The sequence below is a fragment of the Narcine bancroftii genome, chromosome 4 (assembly GCF_036971445.1).
Source record: "Narcine bancroftii isolate sNarBan1 chromosome 4, sNarBan1.hap1, whole genome shotgun sequence".
In the NCBI taxonomy this organism is placed as follows: domain Eukaryota; kingdom Metazoa; phylum Chordata; class Chondrichthyes; order Torpediniformes; family Narcinidae; genus Narcine; species Narcine bancroftii.
Genome location: NC_091472.1, coordinates 296,818,866 through 296,835,371, shown reverse-complemented (window position 1 = coordinate 296,835,371; position 16,506 = coordinate 296,818,866). Strand labels below are relative to the sequence as shown.

The 16,506-nt window shown below is 38.3% G+C and overlaps 2 protein-coding genes across 6 annotated transcripts in view; one reads left to right on the top strand and one right to left on the bottom strand.

Moving 5' to 3' along the window:
- prpf40a (PRP40 pre-mRNA processing factor 40 homolog A) overlaps positions 1 to 3,199 on the bottom strand; it is a 66,196-nt gene extending 62,997 nt beyond the window's left edge. For all 4 annotated transcript variants that reach the window (XM_069935534.1, XM_069935535.1, XM_069935536.1 and 1 more), the window contains exon 1: positions 3,064 to 3,199. In XM_069935534.1, the coding sequence (XP_069791635.1) occupies positions 3,064 to 3,066 (3 nt within the window). In that variant the 5' untranslated portion in view covers positions 3,067 to 3,199. The remainder of the gene's footprint in view (positions 1 to 3,063) is intronic.
- Positions 3,200 to 3,276: 77 nt separating this feature from the next.
- arl6ip6 (ADP-ribosylation factor-like 6 interacting protein 6) lies at positions 3,277 to 15,723 on the top strand. 2 transcript variants are annotated; one of them, XM_069935528.1, is made up of 4 exons: positions 3,277 to 3,662; positions 3,756 to 3,809; positions 3,881 to 4,013; positions 14,421 to 15,723. In XM_069935528.1, the coding sequence occupies exons 1-4, from the start codon at positions 3,404 to 3,406 to the stop codon at positions 14,512 to 14,514; spliced, it is 540 nt and encodes a 179-aa protein (XP_069791629.1). In that variant the 5' UTR covers positions 3,277 to 3,403; the 3' UTR covers positions 14,515 to 15,723. The 2 variants fall into 2 exon arrangements, with proteins under 2 accessions (XP_069791629.1, XP_069791628.1); XM_069935527.1 differs by having other exon boundaries at positions 3,277 to 3,665.
- Positions 15,724 to 16,506: the final 783 nt, after the last annotated feature.

Genomic DNA, 16,506 nt, shown 5'->3' with positions numbered 1-16,506 from the left:
AAAGCAATTTTTCTGTCCAGTTCCAGTTGCTTCTTTTGCTTTTTAGCTGCACTTCCTCCATTCTTAGCTGCTCCTTCTTAACTTACAAGTCCAATTCAAACTGAAGCATCTCCTTTTCCACTTTAAGAACTGCTGCATCTGCTTGATGTTTTAAATGCATCGATTCAGTACTTGAAACTGAAGCCTGCTCTATAGCTCCTCTTGCTTCTACTACTGAAAGAATTTGACACACTATCACTAGGTCCAGTACATCATTTATTGCTTTAATCTCTGACCCTATCTCCACCTTGGATTGTTCATCCACCACTCCACAATCTTGCTTCAGTCACCATTGAGAGGTCGGTTTCAAATTCTATTAATGTTATTTGCAGTAATTTTGTGGGATGTATCCCTAATAACTGTAATTTTAAAAAAAATCATATCTTCCCTCAGTCTTGCTTGTAGTCGCTTTGTTTCCCTTTGTATCCAACTGCCGACTTCACAATTCGTCTAAGTTCCAATACCTTCATCTTCTCGACATATAGTTCCTTAGCAGCTACAGCTGTTGCTTTCTCCACTGCTGTTTGTCGCACTCAGACACCAAACAGGCACAACAGTCTCTCCAAAATCAACTCAGTCCTATAGAACAAGGGGCAATTGCACCAAATTGCGCTCCAACTTGTAATAAACACGCAGGTGGATCTTCAATGGTCTTGCTTGTTGATGTTTTGTGTTTCCTAACAGAGCCCAATCCATCCAGTCTTCTCCTCCAAATCTAATTTCCAACTTTCTAGTCTTCAATTCCATCTTCTATTGACTAACAAGCCAATCATTCATTTTTTTTAAATTAAAATAGTCTTGCTTGAAGATCCATCTTCAATCAGTCAATTATACAAATTTCTTTGACTAAAATATCGTGACTATTTCCCTTTATAATCACTTGGGCAGAATGCAGACGTCGTTGTTTGATTCATTAAAATAAATAGTCCATTCTAAAGTGAGTTTTTTCATTGTTTATTAGAACTATTAAAACAATTAAACTATATTTAAAATTGTTCATAAAATGGACACAATATTAATACGTTAATACTTTCAAAAGAACAATCAAAAAATGATCTGGGCTGTCTACATTTTGCTCTGTTCTATTCAGAACAAAACCAAATTAAAAACTAAATTGTTATCTCAAAAATGCAGACCTTGGCTTAAAGGGGGACATTCTCATATAATTTGCAAAAAATATTCGAGCTGCTTGTAACTTACAATTCATTTTAACCCTTACAAGTATTATTGACAAAAGAACAATCGGGAGAAAATGGGAAGCAACATCATGTCAAAATAGGGTGATTATTGGGACACCCATGACGAGTACATTAAAAACTTTGCATTTTTTACTAATGACTTAATTTTAAGAATTTAACACAAATTTGTTACCCTTGCAGACCATCTTAGAAATAGATACAAGATATTTTATAACATATTATGAACAACTTTTTCAATTAAAATCGAAGTCCATATGAAATTATATCATTGAAAGAAGCCATTCAGCTCAAATAATATGCTGTTTATCACAAATGAACTATGGAATCGCTGATTTAAAACACATCTTGACACTGTCAATCGGAGTGAAATCTGGGTGGTGGAGAGACAAAAAAACTTGAATTGTCCAAGATGATACATTCAGGTGATTTTGAAACCTTACATGGATAGTTCAATTGTTTTCATAATGTACAATAGTATTTTGAAGAGTTCAAATATATGAGATATGTATTTATAGTCATCATTTAATGTGTACTCACTTAAAAGACCAGTGAACTGATGCCAGTATATAATTTTCATTAACAATCCACAAATATAAAGCACCTTTTATATATTGAAGCAGACGCAAACTACAAAGCTACAATCAGCCAAATATGAGAGCGAGAGGCATTAAAATGCAATAAGAAAAATAGCAGGATGAGGCCATTAAGCCCACAGCTTGTTCCAGCATGTGTTCAGCTGATTATGGCTGATCTTCAACCTTAGCACAGCTTTCCTTCACTAACTGGATATCTCCTGATTTTGTTCACATCCAGAGTATTGTCAATCCCCATCTTGAGCAGACTACGCAAGTAAATTTCCCAGCCCTCTCGATTAAAGATTTCCAGAGATTCTGAGTGGATATTTTGACTCATCTCGTTCTGAATGGCTAACTTCTTCCTTACTTTGAACCCTTGAGTTTAGGTGCCCAGCATCTACCCTGCCAAGCCTTACTAGAATTCGTCATTTTTCCAAAGTATAGAGATTCAAGCACGTAAGTAAGTCTTGATTGAAGAAAGTGATTTATGGAGGAATTCCAGAGTTTAGGAACTGAATATCTGCTTACATATACACACACACACATTAGCAATCACAAATTTAATCAGTGTCTAAATACAAAATTATATTTTGGCTGTTCAGTACAACATTTTTTTCACTGAAAATATGCACTCAAGGCATAGTTGCACAAGTGAAAATGTTGTCTAAATTACAGCACTTACAATTTAAATTCTCATTAATTTCAACGTGCCACTTGATTCATCTTACACGAGATCAACTCAACTGAACAGGGCACACAATCATGGACCAAGCTGGAGAGAAGAGTGATCTCCACCTTTGCCTCTTGGACCCCAAAACCTCTGATCACTACGGGTTAGTGCATTCACACCGCGTCGCCAAGGTATCGTCTTCTCAGCAGCAGAAGGTATATTCTACACAGGAAAAGGTTTACAACGTGTGAAATCTGGCTCCAATCCAGTTAAAATGACTCCAGTTCTACATTCATCCCGCACATACACATTCACACATCCACTCAGTAAAAATAGACGAAACCCGTGTTTTAAGCCCATTCGTCCGCACCCGTCAGCCCGATGGGCTTCAAGGAGACACCGAGGGGGCTCGAGTGCGGCCTCCTCGCTCACTGCCACACGCGGCCGTCTTCAGAGACCGAGCAGCGCGGCCGCGGCCCGAGTGAGAGTGGCCGGGCCTTCCGGGACTCCAGTGGGCCTTGCGAGCCGGCCCCGGTCTAACAATGGCCCCCGCCGTGCACGCTCGACCTGCTGCACTCACCATGTTGCCTCGCTTCGATCGGCTCCGGCTCCGGCGCGGCCCTGACGACGCGCAACAGCCACGCGCGATCCGACTGGCTCCGCGGCGACGGCAAGGGGAAAGGGGAAAGGTCGCGCGACCGAACGTGCCCCGACCCGCCGCTGAGCACGCTGCGGTCTGATTGGCTCGTCGAATCGCCGAACGCCCTCCTGATTGGATAACGCCTTCCGGCGTTCAGGGGAGGCGCGTGGACAGGGAGCGGTTGACGGGCGGCTGAAATCCGGGCGGCCGAAAACCGGGGGTCTGAAAACCGGGGGGCTGAAATCCGGGGGTCTGAAATCCGGGCTGCTGCTTGGCCGCGATGACCCGCTTGGTGAAACGGGCCGCGCCACCCACCCCTGGGGACGATGAGCTCACCTACGCGCTGAGGCGAGAGCACGGGGGTTCCGGGTCCACGGGGGTGGTCGATGCTCCTGCGCTGGGGAAGAGCTGGGGGGAGTCGCCGCCGCACGTTAATCTCTGCAGGAAGTGGCCGGCCCGAGTCTGCTCAATGTTGTGCTGCATCGTGATGCTGACCTTGGTGGCGTTTCTGCTGGCGATTGTGTACATCGTCTTCAGAGGTGGCGAGTAGCCCTGATTTCATTCTCTGGAAACTTTACATCAGCAAAGTTTCGGCCCCTTTTTCTTAAAAAAAATCGTTATTGTGATTGCAGAATTACGCTGGGAAAAAGAAAACCGCGAGAGTGGGATCAAGACTGGATTTTTGGGTAATGTTCCTTTGAATTTGGCTTCTGTTGACTGTCGAGCAGCCATTCATTTTGTGTTTATTTTTATCCAGGTCTTTGGAGTGCATTGATTTTGGCTTTCACAGCTGGCTTCTCCTGCTGCAGTTTCTCGTGGACTTTGACGTATTTTGATTCATTTGAACCAGGGATGTTTCCACCCACACCACTATCACCTGTTCGATTTAGGTAAATGTGTTCATATTTAAAATCTGGGATGTTTTCTGGCTGCCTCGCCAATTAATTAATACAACTGAGGAAGTGGAAATGGAGCCCTGCTTCCTTCGATCTGTTGCAATTGTTTCACGTTTCTGGATCAAGTGCTCCAAAGTAGGGCATTCTTAAATTGTAGTGCATCCTTAAAAAAAGTTTTAATGAGTAATTAATGTCCAGTAAGGTATTAGAAGAAATCTTCCCTCAAAAGGGTGAAAGTGTCTCCTGGATGCTTGTGGGCCAGTCGAAGGCCCAAAATAAGAAAGCTATCATCGAGCACTGGGACCTCAGTTCTGCAGAAAGCTTTTAGGAGTACAGACAGGACAGGGAGGAACTTAGAAAGAAGTATTGTAAATGAAGCAAAACATTAATGTTTATTAATTTGTAATCAATAATTTGGCAGTTGAAGACTTAAGGAAGTCTTCACAATATGAAGACTATGGATTAGTTCAGTATGAAATGAGCATAGAAAAGGCAATATTGAAGTATTTAACATTAGATGGATGATGATCTATCGAGAGAAGCAATGGTGAAAACACCAGAGATTCTCATCATACTTTCCACTTTTGCTTTGGGAATGGTCTTGGAGGATTGGAATTCTGCCATTGAAATTTGTAGATGCCATGAATAGGAGTTGGACAGGAAGATCTGCAGATGCTGTGATTATTAGTGCAATGAACAAAAGTGCTGGAGAATCTCGGCAGGTCACATAGCATTTATAGGAAGCGAAGGGTAACCAACATTTAGAGACCCTCCTCTGATCCCCTCAGCTTTTTCCTCTTCTACCTTCCCACCCATATCCACTTGATTCTAGCTTGTGTTCCTTCCCCTGCCTCTTCCTTGCCCCCACCCCACCCACCAACCTTATTCATACCTTGATGAAGAGCTCGGGCCTGAAACGTTGGCTACCTTTTGCTTCCTCCTGCATTTTACTTCTGGTTCTGGAGCTTTACGCTGCTGAGCAGACTAATGTGGAGGGAAAAAAATACATAATTTTCCTTTGTGTAAAGGGTTCATTTTTTTAATCCCATGCCACTCTTTCAGTAACAGACCTTAACTGCAAGGTCCTGGGTAATCATTGAATTTACCTCTTGACAAGTTCAGATTTTCTTCCAAGAGCAGGATCTATCTAGTTTTTTTTTTTGAGAGCCTTCCTGAAATCACGCAAGTATCCTGCATCATTGGTCTTTCATCGCAAAGTTTAAATTCAAGGTTATTTTTGTTAACGTACATGATGTATTTTAAGGCAAACAAAAAGTCACCATGAGCATTGTCCAGAGCCCCTTCTGAGCTATTCTACCTGATTACCATGAGAGGACTGCTGCAGTACAAAATGGCAGCTGACTACCATAATCTTGAGGCCAGTTAGGAATGGGCATTAAATGCTGACCTTTCTAGTGATATCTAGCCCTAAACATATCAGTTACATTGCATCTCAGATTTTGTTTTGAGGCATAGATTTATGCTGTTGGTATGTTTCTGTGGTGTAGGAATAAGCTGTCTGCAGTGATTAGAAATAGAATTTTTAGAAATAGAATTTATAAAATTGGTGTACCTGAGATGAAATGATGGGCTTAAAGTGTATAACATGAATCTCTTTCTTCATTGTATGGTCTGGTATCCTGTACATTTACAATATTTTGTAAATTACTTGATATTTTTGCATTGTGACTTATTCTAAAATGTGATTTGGAAGCTTTTTCTACAACCAATTAATGCAGTTCAACTCATTCTGAGTCAAATTGACAATTGTCTGACCTTTTAAATACTTTTCAATTGACTTATTTTCAGATAAGTGCCTGGATGAGCCTTAACTTTTTGGTTCTGTGGACTTGTCCAAATTGCACATTTTTCTATTATAATTCAAAATATTTGGATGTCAATTGATTTTTAATACTGATTTGAAATCTTAAAAAAATGCTGTTTTAAAATGAAAATTAATTGCAGTCATTTAAAGACTTGTGCAGGTGAAATAATTTAACCATTTGATAAGATAGTAACATAGATTTCAGTTGTGTTAACAATGTTCAAATGACAGAGTAATGGAGATGTTAACATTACTAAAGTTTGCTGTAATTGCATGCACCTTATCCTAACATGTCAACTTGTTTTTAAAGTCTGTTTAGTTATTGACTGTCTTGTTAGAATAAATGTCAAAACACCTTAATGCATGATGTTATTATCAGCAATTTATTTAGTTTTTATAACAAGACCTACGATTTTTTCAGCTTTTTGTTTTAATGTTGACATTTTGTTCAGCTCTGTGAATCAATTTTGTATGTTAATGCATTTTAAAAAATATTAAAACTTTAAAGTTGAATACAAGTAAAATAATTCAAGCTGAAGAACCACTTCGGAAAGATTCAAAATATTACAAATCACTTTGAATAACTTGCATAACTTAATGGTACCTAAAAGTTGAAGTGTAGAATCTGTTCCAGCAGCCAGAAAATTGTAACCATTTCACTTAATGGTGTATGGGCTCTTTAAAATGTATATTGGAATTTTAGCAAGTAAATGCTAGTTTCCTGGCTTTGTAAGTAGTAAAATGGTTGTTTTGTGGAATGGAAATTCGCAGATTACTATCCAAATGCTCGAAGCCATCATTAAAGATGAAATAGTGAAACTTTTGGAATGTAAGGGTTCAATCAGGCAGATGCAGCATGGTTTTAGAAAGGGAAGATCTTGTTTGAAAAACTTGTTAGGATTCTTTGAGGATATAATGGGTGCGGTGGATAGAGGGGAACAGGTTGATGTTGCATATTTGGATTTCCTGAAAGCGTTTGATAAGGTGCCGCACAAGAGACTTCTCAGTAAGTTACAGGAAAGTGGAGTCCGGGGAAGTATATTGGCGTGGATTGAAAATTGGTTGTCTGACAGGAGGCAGAGAGTCGGGATAAATGGGAGTTTTTCAGGTTGGCAGAGAGTGGTAAATGGGGTGCCGCAGGGGTCAGTGTTAGGCCCACAACTGTTCATCATTTACATTGATGACTTGGAGGAGGGGACAAAATGTGGTGTAGCCAAGTTTGCGGATGACACCAAATTGAGTGGAAGAGCAAATTGTAATGAGGATGTGGAGAGTCTGCAGAGGGATAGAGTTAAGCTGGATGAGTGGGAAAGGTCTGGCAGATGGAGTACAATGTTAGTAAGTGTGAGGTTATCCACTTTTGGCAAGAAAAATAAAAGAGCTGAATATGATTTAAAGGGTGAAAAACTACAGCATGCTGTTGTGCAGAGGGACTTGGCAGTGCTTGTGCATGAATCGCAAAAAGTTAGGTTGTAGGTGCAGCAGGTTATTAAGAAGGCAAATGGAATATTGGCCTTCATCGCTAGAGGAATTGAATTCAGGAGTAGGGAGGTAATGTTGCAACTGTATAAGGTACTGGTGAGACCGCACCTGGAGTACTGTGTCCAGTTCTGGTCTCCATATTTGAGGAAGGATATACTGGCTTTGGAGACGGTCCAGAGGAGGTTTACTAGGTTGATCCCTGGGATGAAGGGGTTGACTTATGATGAAAGATTAAATCGTCTAGGATTGTATTCGCTCGAGTTCAGAAGAATGAGAGGAGATCTTATAGAAACATAGGATTATGAAGGGTATGGATAGGATAGATGTAGGAAGGTTTTTTGAGCTGGCTGGAGAAACTAAAATGAGAGGACATAGTCTCAAGATTCGAGGGAGTAGATTTAGGACAGAGATGAGGAAAAATAGTTTTTCCCAGAGAGTTAGTGAATGTTTGGAATTCTCTAACCAGGGAAATGGTTGAGGCTGCCTCATTAAACATATTTAAAATTCGGTTAGATAAATTTTTACATGATAGAGAAATTAGGGGATATGGGGAGAAGGCAGGTAGGTGGTGTTAGGTCATAAATTAGATCAGCCATGATCGTATTGAATGGCAGAGCAGGCTCGATGGGCCATTTTTGGCCTACTCCTGTTCCTACTTTCTATGTTTCCAATTTCTATTTTTTTGGCAGTTTTTAAAATTAAATTTTCGTTTATTGGATTACTAAACTACAAGTTGGCAGATATGGGTGATCAATTAACGGAAACTGATTTGAGTATAATCTAATACTTTATCATGAGGTACATTAGTTTCACTGATCAAAGAATTGTAGAACTTGAAATATAGTAATCTGTCAAGACTAAAATGTTTCTTTCTGCCATTCTACCATTCTATATCTGTCTGACTATTTGATAGTGGGGTGTAGAAATTAACTTATTTTCTCTGGAATTGCCCGATAGAATTCAATATAACATAAGCATGCAATCACAGTTGATGTTGCTTACTGGAAAAGATATGTAGAAGTTGCTGTGTTTTTTTAAAATCTTTAGTGGGTGGATTGATTTGTGTATGAAGTTTTCAATTAATATTTGCAATGTAATAAATCAGTTTTTTTTTAGGAGTATTAATGTTACCCAGATGTGCAATTTAAGTTGCATATGAACAAAAAGTCCTGAGTAAGAAGTGGGAAATCATCATTAGTTTCTGGTTTGCAAACCATCCTAAGAATTGTGTTTTACGGATGTAACACATTGTAAGTGAAAGGGAGAGGTAAATTGGGGGAGGGGGGAAATAAAGGAGTACAGATATACCCCACTTTACAAATACTCAAATTAAGAAAATTTCCTTTTACGAAGAAAGCAGTGTTCACTTTTTCAAAAATATAGGGCTGTTGCGGGGCGGGCAAAATTCGCTATCTTCCTGATTTCTATTAAGTGAAACTACACTGTATATCATTTCTACTTTATATAGGCTGTGTATTTATCATATAATTCATTCTTTTACTATTTGCTAGTGTTATTTTAGGTTTCGTGTTATTTGGTGGGTTTTTTGGGTCTGGGAATCCTTTTTTAAAAAGAGAAAAAAATCCATAGAAATTGATGTTAATTGCTGTTTCACTTTATGCCATTTCAGCTTACAAAATGTTCTGTAGGAATGCTCTGGTTTCGTAAAGACGGGTATACCTGTATCCAATATATTGGAAGGCATAGCTGATTAAATTGTCCACCTCTTACACCAACAGTAAACAAAGTATGGGTCCAGAGTTAATTTGGAATGGGTAAATCTTGCATCTGTTCCCCAAAGAAATTAAATAGTGCTTGGCACAAAAATGTTACTGAATGATAAGTTTGTTCCATCAGTTTTGTTTCCAGTAAATGGCATGCACCTGAATTTGACCATGGTGAACTGGGTAAATAGAAACAAATGGCTAATAACTACCTATGCCACATGGTGGCGCTCTTTCACTTGATTAGTACAGTACATCCTCAGAGTGCATGCAGGTGATTCATTCAAGGCACGAGTCCTGGAAATTCGCAGATTACTACCCAAAACAATTGAGATACAAATTAATAAAATTAATGCTCAATATTTAGATGCTGGAGGGGTGGAATTTTATTTACCTTTTTTTGACTCATGAATATAATATGGCATCTCATTACTGAAAATCACAATCTGGATTATTTTCTAGGAATGTAACTTCATAATGGAGGGGGAGGGTCACCGTTAGTTCATAATGGAAGGGGAGGGTCACCATTAGTTCATTTCAGCTTCTTAGAAACTTGTGTATAATTGTATCAGTGTAAAATTTTCTTTGCTAATTTATGGAGCATAATCAAATCTAATTTTTATTGCCTCTGTGCCAGCTCTGAGCACACCCTGTCAGCTTCTTTCACCTAATAATTCCTTATGTTCTCTCCTGAGCTCATTAGCCGATCTGCAGGTCTTTGGAATGTGAGAGAAAACTTGAATAGAATTTCTTCCTTGTGCCTTGCCTGCATTTTCATCCTTAACAAACAGTTGGACAGCAAGATGCCAATAGTTATCAGGCATGTGATACAATCATCTTTGTACTATTAAATTGACAGAGAAAATGGTGCTATCACAGCAGTTCCAGACACTTCACTTCTGGATCTGTAACTTTGTCTTTTTAAGACTGAAATACAGATTTAAAAAATGCTGGAAGTGCTCAGATGGTCGAGCAGCATTTGCAGGGAGAGAAATAGACAATTTTTCACCACAACTTGGGAAAGTTCAGAGGTTAGCTCCTAACTTCAAAACTTGTTATTCCTCTGTTCAGACCAATTGTATTAGAACTATAAATATTCAATGAAGCTGCCTACTCTTGAGTATTGATAGCATTTTCTATTTGTATTGCATATTTGCCAGTTTCTTGTATTTCAAATGCTTGTCTAGTCATACTTTCAATTCCCCAATTCCCTGCTTTTGGGGTTGAATATTTATCATACAATAGTTAGGCTCAACTTCCTAAGAACAAGGGTTTATCATACAGCAAACTTTATTTTAGCTGACATAAAAAAATAATTAGCTACTCTGGTGGAGTTCAGTGGGTTGGCCACTGGATTACAGGTACTGGTTAATTGCACAACAGATGCATAATTCTTTGAAAGTGGCATCATGGATAGGTAGAGTTCTAAACCAAAGCTTTTGGCACATTGGCCTTTATAAATCAAAGTATTTGAATACAGAATTTGGGATGTTGTGTTTAAGTTGAATTTGTGAGGCCAAATTTGGAGTATGATGTGCAGCTTTGGTCACCCTCCAACAAGAAAGATACCAGTAATATTAAAATAGTACTGAGAAAATTTACAAGGATCAAGCTTATTGTCATCTGATTGTACAAGTACAACCCGTTCTCCAGTCCTTGGTGAAAAACGCAGACATAAAGCTAGACTTAACACACATGAAATGCAAGTATTTCATCTACATAAATATTGTTTCATGAATGAGAGTTTTGGATGGTCAATGTGAGCCGTTGCCTTTGGTTGTTCAGCATTCTCACTGCCTGTGGGAAGAAACTGTTTCTCAGCTGGTTCTGATACTCCTATGGGCGCAGCTAAAAGATGATGGGTGGAGGGGGTCCTCTATGATTTTGCGTGCCCTCTTCAGACAATGATTCTGCTAGTTACTAAGGATATTGCTAGAACTTGGAGCTGAGTTGTAGTGAAAGATTGAATCGGTGAGGACTTTATTCCTTGGAGCACGAGGAACATCTTCACTGTGCTGTAATATTATAATTGTGATAACTATAATTGATCCTTCATAGTGTCAACTAACAAACATTGAGTCCATCAAGCAGTTTCATGAAATGCTCAGTCTATGAACATAGGCTCAAAATTCTTGCCTCTTGAGTGTTCGTTTTATAATCTAGTGTTAGCAGAGAGGATTATTTTTTCTGTGAAGCATCTTGAGTACATTTTGTAAGTGTAGATTCAACAGCTTGCACAGTTAATCCTCTAAAAGCACTAATTTAATGCAGTTGGATGGATGATAGATTTACTAATTAAAGCTGCATTGGTGATTTGTACTTGGAGTCTTAAAAATCTAAGCATGCAAGTCTGCAAATGTATGTTTGGCATGAAGTGCCTGACCTTATCCTGCATATCTAAAACTTGAAGAAATCTTCAAAAGGCTAAATTTGTGGGAGACTGACCATTGATGTACTTCCTGGTCAATTATATATTGCTGCTTAGTTGAGTAAATCTCTTGAATTAAGATCTTGCCATTTTCTTATGTGCATTTTGTATATATGAGATTTGTATAATATGTTCTCCTTATGCTGATGAATCTTTTGGACATGCATTCAGTTCTTGTCTAACATGGGCAGCAAAAATCCAGAGTTGTCTGTAAGGAGTTTGTACCTTCTCCCCTTGGGTTTTCTCGGGTTTCATCCCACCTTCAAAATGCATGGGGATGCTGGTTAATTGGGCTCAGCTTCTACCATGCTGTAAATATTTCTTCTGAAAATAAGAAGTGGATGAGTCAGTACACAGGATGGAGATTGAAAACTTTGGCTGAATGGTGCACCACCAACAACAATGTTACCCAAACTAGGGAGCTGATTATGGACATCAGGAAAGGAAAGCCAGAGGTATGCAATCCATTGATAAGAGTTGGAGAGGGTGTGCAAATTTAGGTTCTTGGGAGTCACTATCTTGGAGGATCTTTCCTGGACCCAACACACCAATGGCATCGTGAAGAAAGCGCCTCTATTTCCTCGGGAGTTGCAGAGATTGGTATGACACAAGAAACCCTGGGAAATTTCTACAGAGATGTGGCGTAAAGTGTGCTGACCAGCTGCATCATGGTCTGATATGGGAACACCAATAAGAAAGCCCTCCAAAGGTAGTGGGCACAGCCCAGGACATCGCCGACAAAACCCTCCCCACTATTGAGAACATCTACAGGGAACGCTGCTGTCAGAGAGCAGCAGCAATTATCAAAGACCTTCATCACCCAGCACATGGACTTGTTCTCAATGCTGCCATCAGGAAAGAGGTATAGGACTCGCACCACCAGGTTCATGAACAGCTGCTACCCCTCCACCATCAGACTCCTCAATGACAAAGTCAATTAGAGACTCATTTAAGGACTCTTCTGCACTTTATTGATTTTTCTTTTTATTCTCTCTGTACTAGTTTGTTTACATTTGTTATCTGTTTACCATCCTATGTTTGTTTGTTTATGCTGTGTACATTTTTTTGCATTTAGTGGTAATTCTGGTGCGCCAGTAAGGAAAAGAATCTCGGGGTTGTATGTGATGACATGTATTACTCTGACAATAAATCTAAATTAGTAGTGTTAATGATATTTATTGTATGTCTTTAGCTCTCAATAAAGATTTCTATCTATCCAAACTATTTGCAGTAAAACCTGTTATCTGGAATTCAAGCAACCAGCAAAAAATAGCACAGAAAGTAAATAGGTTAAAAAAAACATCAGTTTAAAATTGGCATGCCTCACTATTAATTCACCAATCACACAACACACAATCTCAACCAGAAATTCACTTATACTGCATCTACTAATCCTCATGGGTGTTGGATGCCAGGGGTTTTTACTGTACCTATGTAATAATGCTTTTATACATTTGTATTCTCTTATTACATTTTTGAGTTTCTTACAAGAATATTTTGGTGTTCTTTAGCATTGAGATTCATCAAGGGAGGAATCTCTAACATTCCCTGTCCAAGTTTTCAGTTCAATTTAATGGTTTTTGTGTGCTTTAATGTATTGGAAGAAATGCCTGTGAATAACATTGTTATCCAATAAGTGTCCTGAGGGGACTGGATTTGGTAGTATGTTATATAGGACTAGATATTAATATCCCTTATTGTATGCCTGAGACGTTGCAGGGTAGCCAAGAGAGAGTGGTGGTGGCATCTTCTGCGTTATCAAGTGATCGTCCGCCTGCCTCAGTTTTTCACTGATAGACCCACAACACCTCAGCAGTAAATCCCGGTCGGTGTCCTGGGCTCACCCCCTAGATACCTTTTTTTTTAAAAAAAGACCCTTGTACTATCATTTCCTAATGAAACGGAGAACAGCTTTGGAATTTCTTTGTATAAGTGAACATTAAAAACTTGGTTGTTATCAGTAATTCCAGCCAGATGACTTTACACTTTCATGAGATTCACCAAGGGTTTCAGCAAGAAAGTGGTAATTTTGTGAATTCTTTCAGAGGAAGCTTTTATTTAACTCAGCCGTCACACAACTCCCAGAGCATTTGTTTGATCCCAACTTGTGGTTAAGGCAATCATGATGGTGCCATTTTCTCCTAAATGTTATTTTATTTTCATGGAGCAGTATTTCTTGACCTTTGGCCAATGGACTATGGTGGATCCATGGGTGTGTTACAGCTGGTCTGTGTTGAGACAAATATTAGTGATTATAATAAAGAAGTAATATGTAAAGAAGGTTGTACATGACATAATTTTCCCATCAAAATTTTTAAAATCCTTATTTAAAAGTTATTTGAGAGAGAGAGAAAGGAAGAGATGAAGAACCTGTCCTGGAAGGATGATCTAAATTTAACCTGCAAGATTTTTAATGGTGGTTAGTTCCAAGTTTCGTCTACCAACAATAGACTATATCTGGGAAGTCTTGACAACCCTTGAACTTCTCAACCGCATTGAGTCAATTTTCTTAGGACAGTCTGAGCAGAATGAAAGGCCAAAGTGGGTCGCCACAATATACATTCCATGTTGAAGGAAGAAACTGCCGTCGTTCCTAGACATCTAATTCTGTTGAATTGCCGCGAAAGTGATCAACAACTAAGCTGAATAGGAGATTCTCCTTGAAACATTTTGATGACTTGATTGTAACATTTTCACAATAAAATTTAAAATGCAAAGGCAGTGTTTTGTAAAGGTCTGTGACAATGTTTGTGTCTATTGGACTTGATGAAAGGAAACTGCAAATGGATTAGTATTGGTAATTGCAATTTGAAAAATTTTGCTATTGTAAAAGTAAGTGTTTTTAGATTGGATGTGTATTGATAACTATTCATAGTTTGAATGTTTATTGCTTTTGCAAGCTTTGAAAACTTAGTTGTTAAATAACTTGATTTTTTTTTCAGGAAGTTAACAGGTCATTCGTTCCATATGGGCTACAATATGGCAATCCTCAATGGCATCACTACAGCTTTGGCTATAATTTGGTGGTTCACCTGAAATTGATTTTACCATGATATTTTATTGAAAATACCAATCTTTTATCAGATAAGCAAGCTTTTGCCTGAAAACAGTGACATTATGAAGGTGTGATGTATGTTTGTTTTTTTTAATTAATGTAACTCCAGGATGAGCTTTATTGATCTATTAATTTTAATTTTGAAATCAATACTTTTGGTTTAAAGTAGCAGTTTTAAATCTGTTAATTTTAGGCGTCTTAGTTTTGTCTGACTTTTTTGCTAATTTTTAGCTAACAACAAATGCAGATATCTCTAATTCTGTCCACTACTTAAAAATAGGTAGATTTTAACAATTTAAATGCATTAACACTTAACTTCTCGTATCATAATTGACTTACTAAACATAGGTATTTTGTTTCTTTACTTCTTGCATCAATAGCTGTTACTGTCTTTCAAATCTAGTCTATTTTAAAAATGGCAATCTGCCTTGAATATTGTCACTCCAAATTTTCTTTGCAAATGTGACCTTACCACTGTTTTCTTGCTTTTGCCAGAAAATACTCTTAATTTTTCACTTTTATTTTTAGTCCTCACTCCTATAAACTCCTCTAATCATTCAGTTTCCTGGTCATAACATTGGTATATTTGAGGTATTGCACTAAAAGCTTGTTGAGAATATCTGAACCATTTGAGGGGGGGGGAAGAATGGACATTGATCGCATGAAATGCAGGTGGCTTGGAGAATGTTTTTTTTTCCTTTTTACTGTTCACCTGTATACCAGGAACAGTTCAAGCGACTTCAAGTGCACCAGGAGCCCATTCCATGCTTTGAGGGCATAAGATTAACTGGAAATGTTTTTATTTCACTTTATATTCTGGTGAATAAAAAGTGTGGTATATTATGTACACAGTCAAATCACTGATTCTACAGACTACTAAAAGTGGAAATCAATTTGTTAAGTAAGATTAAATAATTTTAAATGGTGTTTTTATATGTAGCAGTTGAAAGTGAAATTTTTTTGGATTTTCCTTAAAACTTGCTTGTTGAAGGATTTTTCTCTATTAGATTAAACCTTTTTATAAACCAGCAACCGGACTCTAAATTAGATGTTTTACAGATCAAAAAAAAATCAGAAGGAAACCTTATTTCTGATTGAAACTCATTTGTAATTAATGTACAAAATTGCTGTGATCTAATGTTTTCAACTACTATTAAAGGTGATTTGCTGAGACATTGATTCCATTTAAATGAGTCTTGGTTTACTATTTGGGCAGGGGGAATGTTGTGTGGGTACTTAAAACATTGCACCACTGTACAGGCCCTTTGGCCCTTGATGTTGAGCTGACCTATATATTCCTACCAAAAAAAAACTAAACCCTACCTTGTAACCCTCTATTTTTCTTTCATCCATGTGCATGTCTAAGTCTCTTACATGTCCCTAATGTTTGGCCTCCACCACTGCCTTGACAAGGCATTCCATGCACCCAAATTTTTTTTTAAAAAAACAACCTTGGCTCTGATGTCTCCCCTAAACATTCTTCCCTTCACTTTGTACAGATGTCCTCTGGTGTTTGTTATTCCTTCCTTGGGAAAAAGATACATGCTGTCCACCTTACCTATGCTTCTCAGAATCTTGTAAACCTCTATTAAATAAGCTCTCATTTTCTCCAAAGAGTAAAGTTCCAGCTCTGCTAACCTTGTCTCATAAGTCCAATCCAGGCAACATCCTGATAAATCTCCTCTGCACCCTTTCCTTAACTTCCATATCCTTCTTATAATGAGGTGACCAGAACGGAACATAATAATCTGTGATTTCACCAGAGATTAATAATGTTACAACATGACTTCTCACCTCTTGAACTCATGGCCTGACTAATGAAGCCCATCATCCTATAAGCCGCCTTAACCATCCTATCAACCTGCATGTCAACCACATTTATGTATCTAACCATTAACCCTATACTTGGCCTTCTGGTTTGACCTTCAAAATGCATCACTTTACACTTTCCCAGATTGAACTCTATCTGCCAC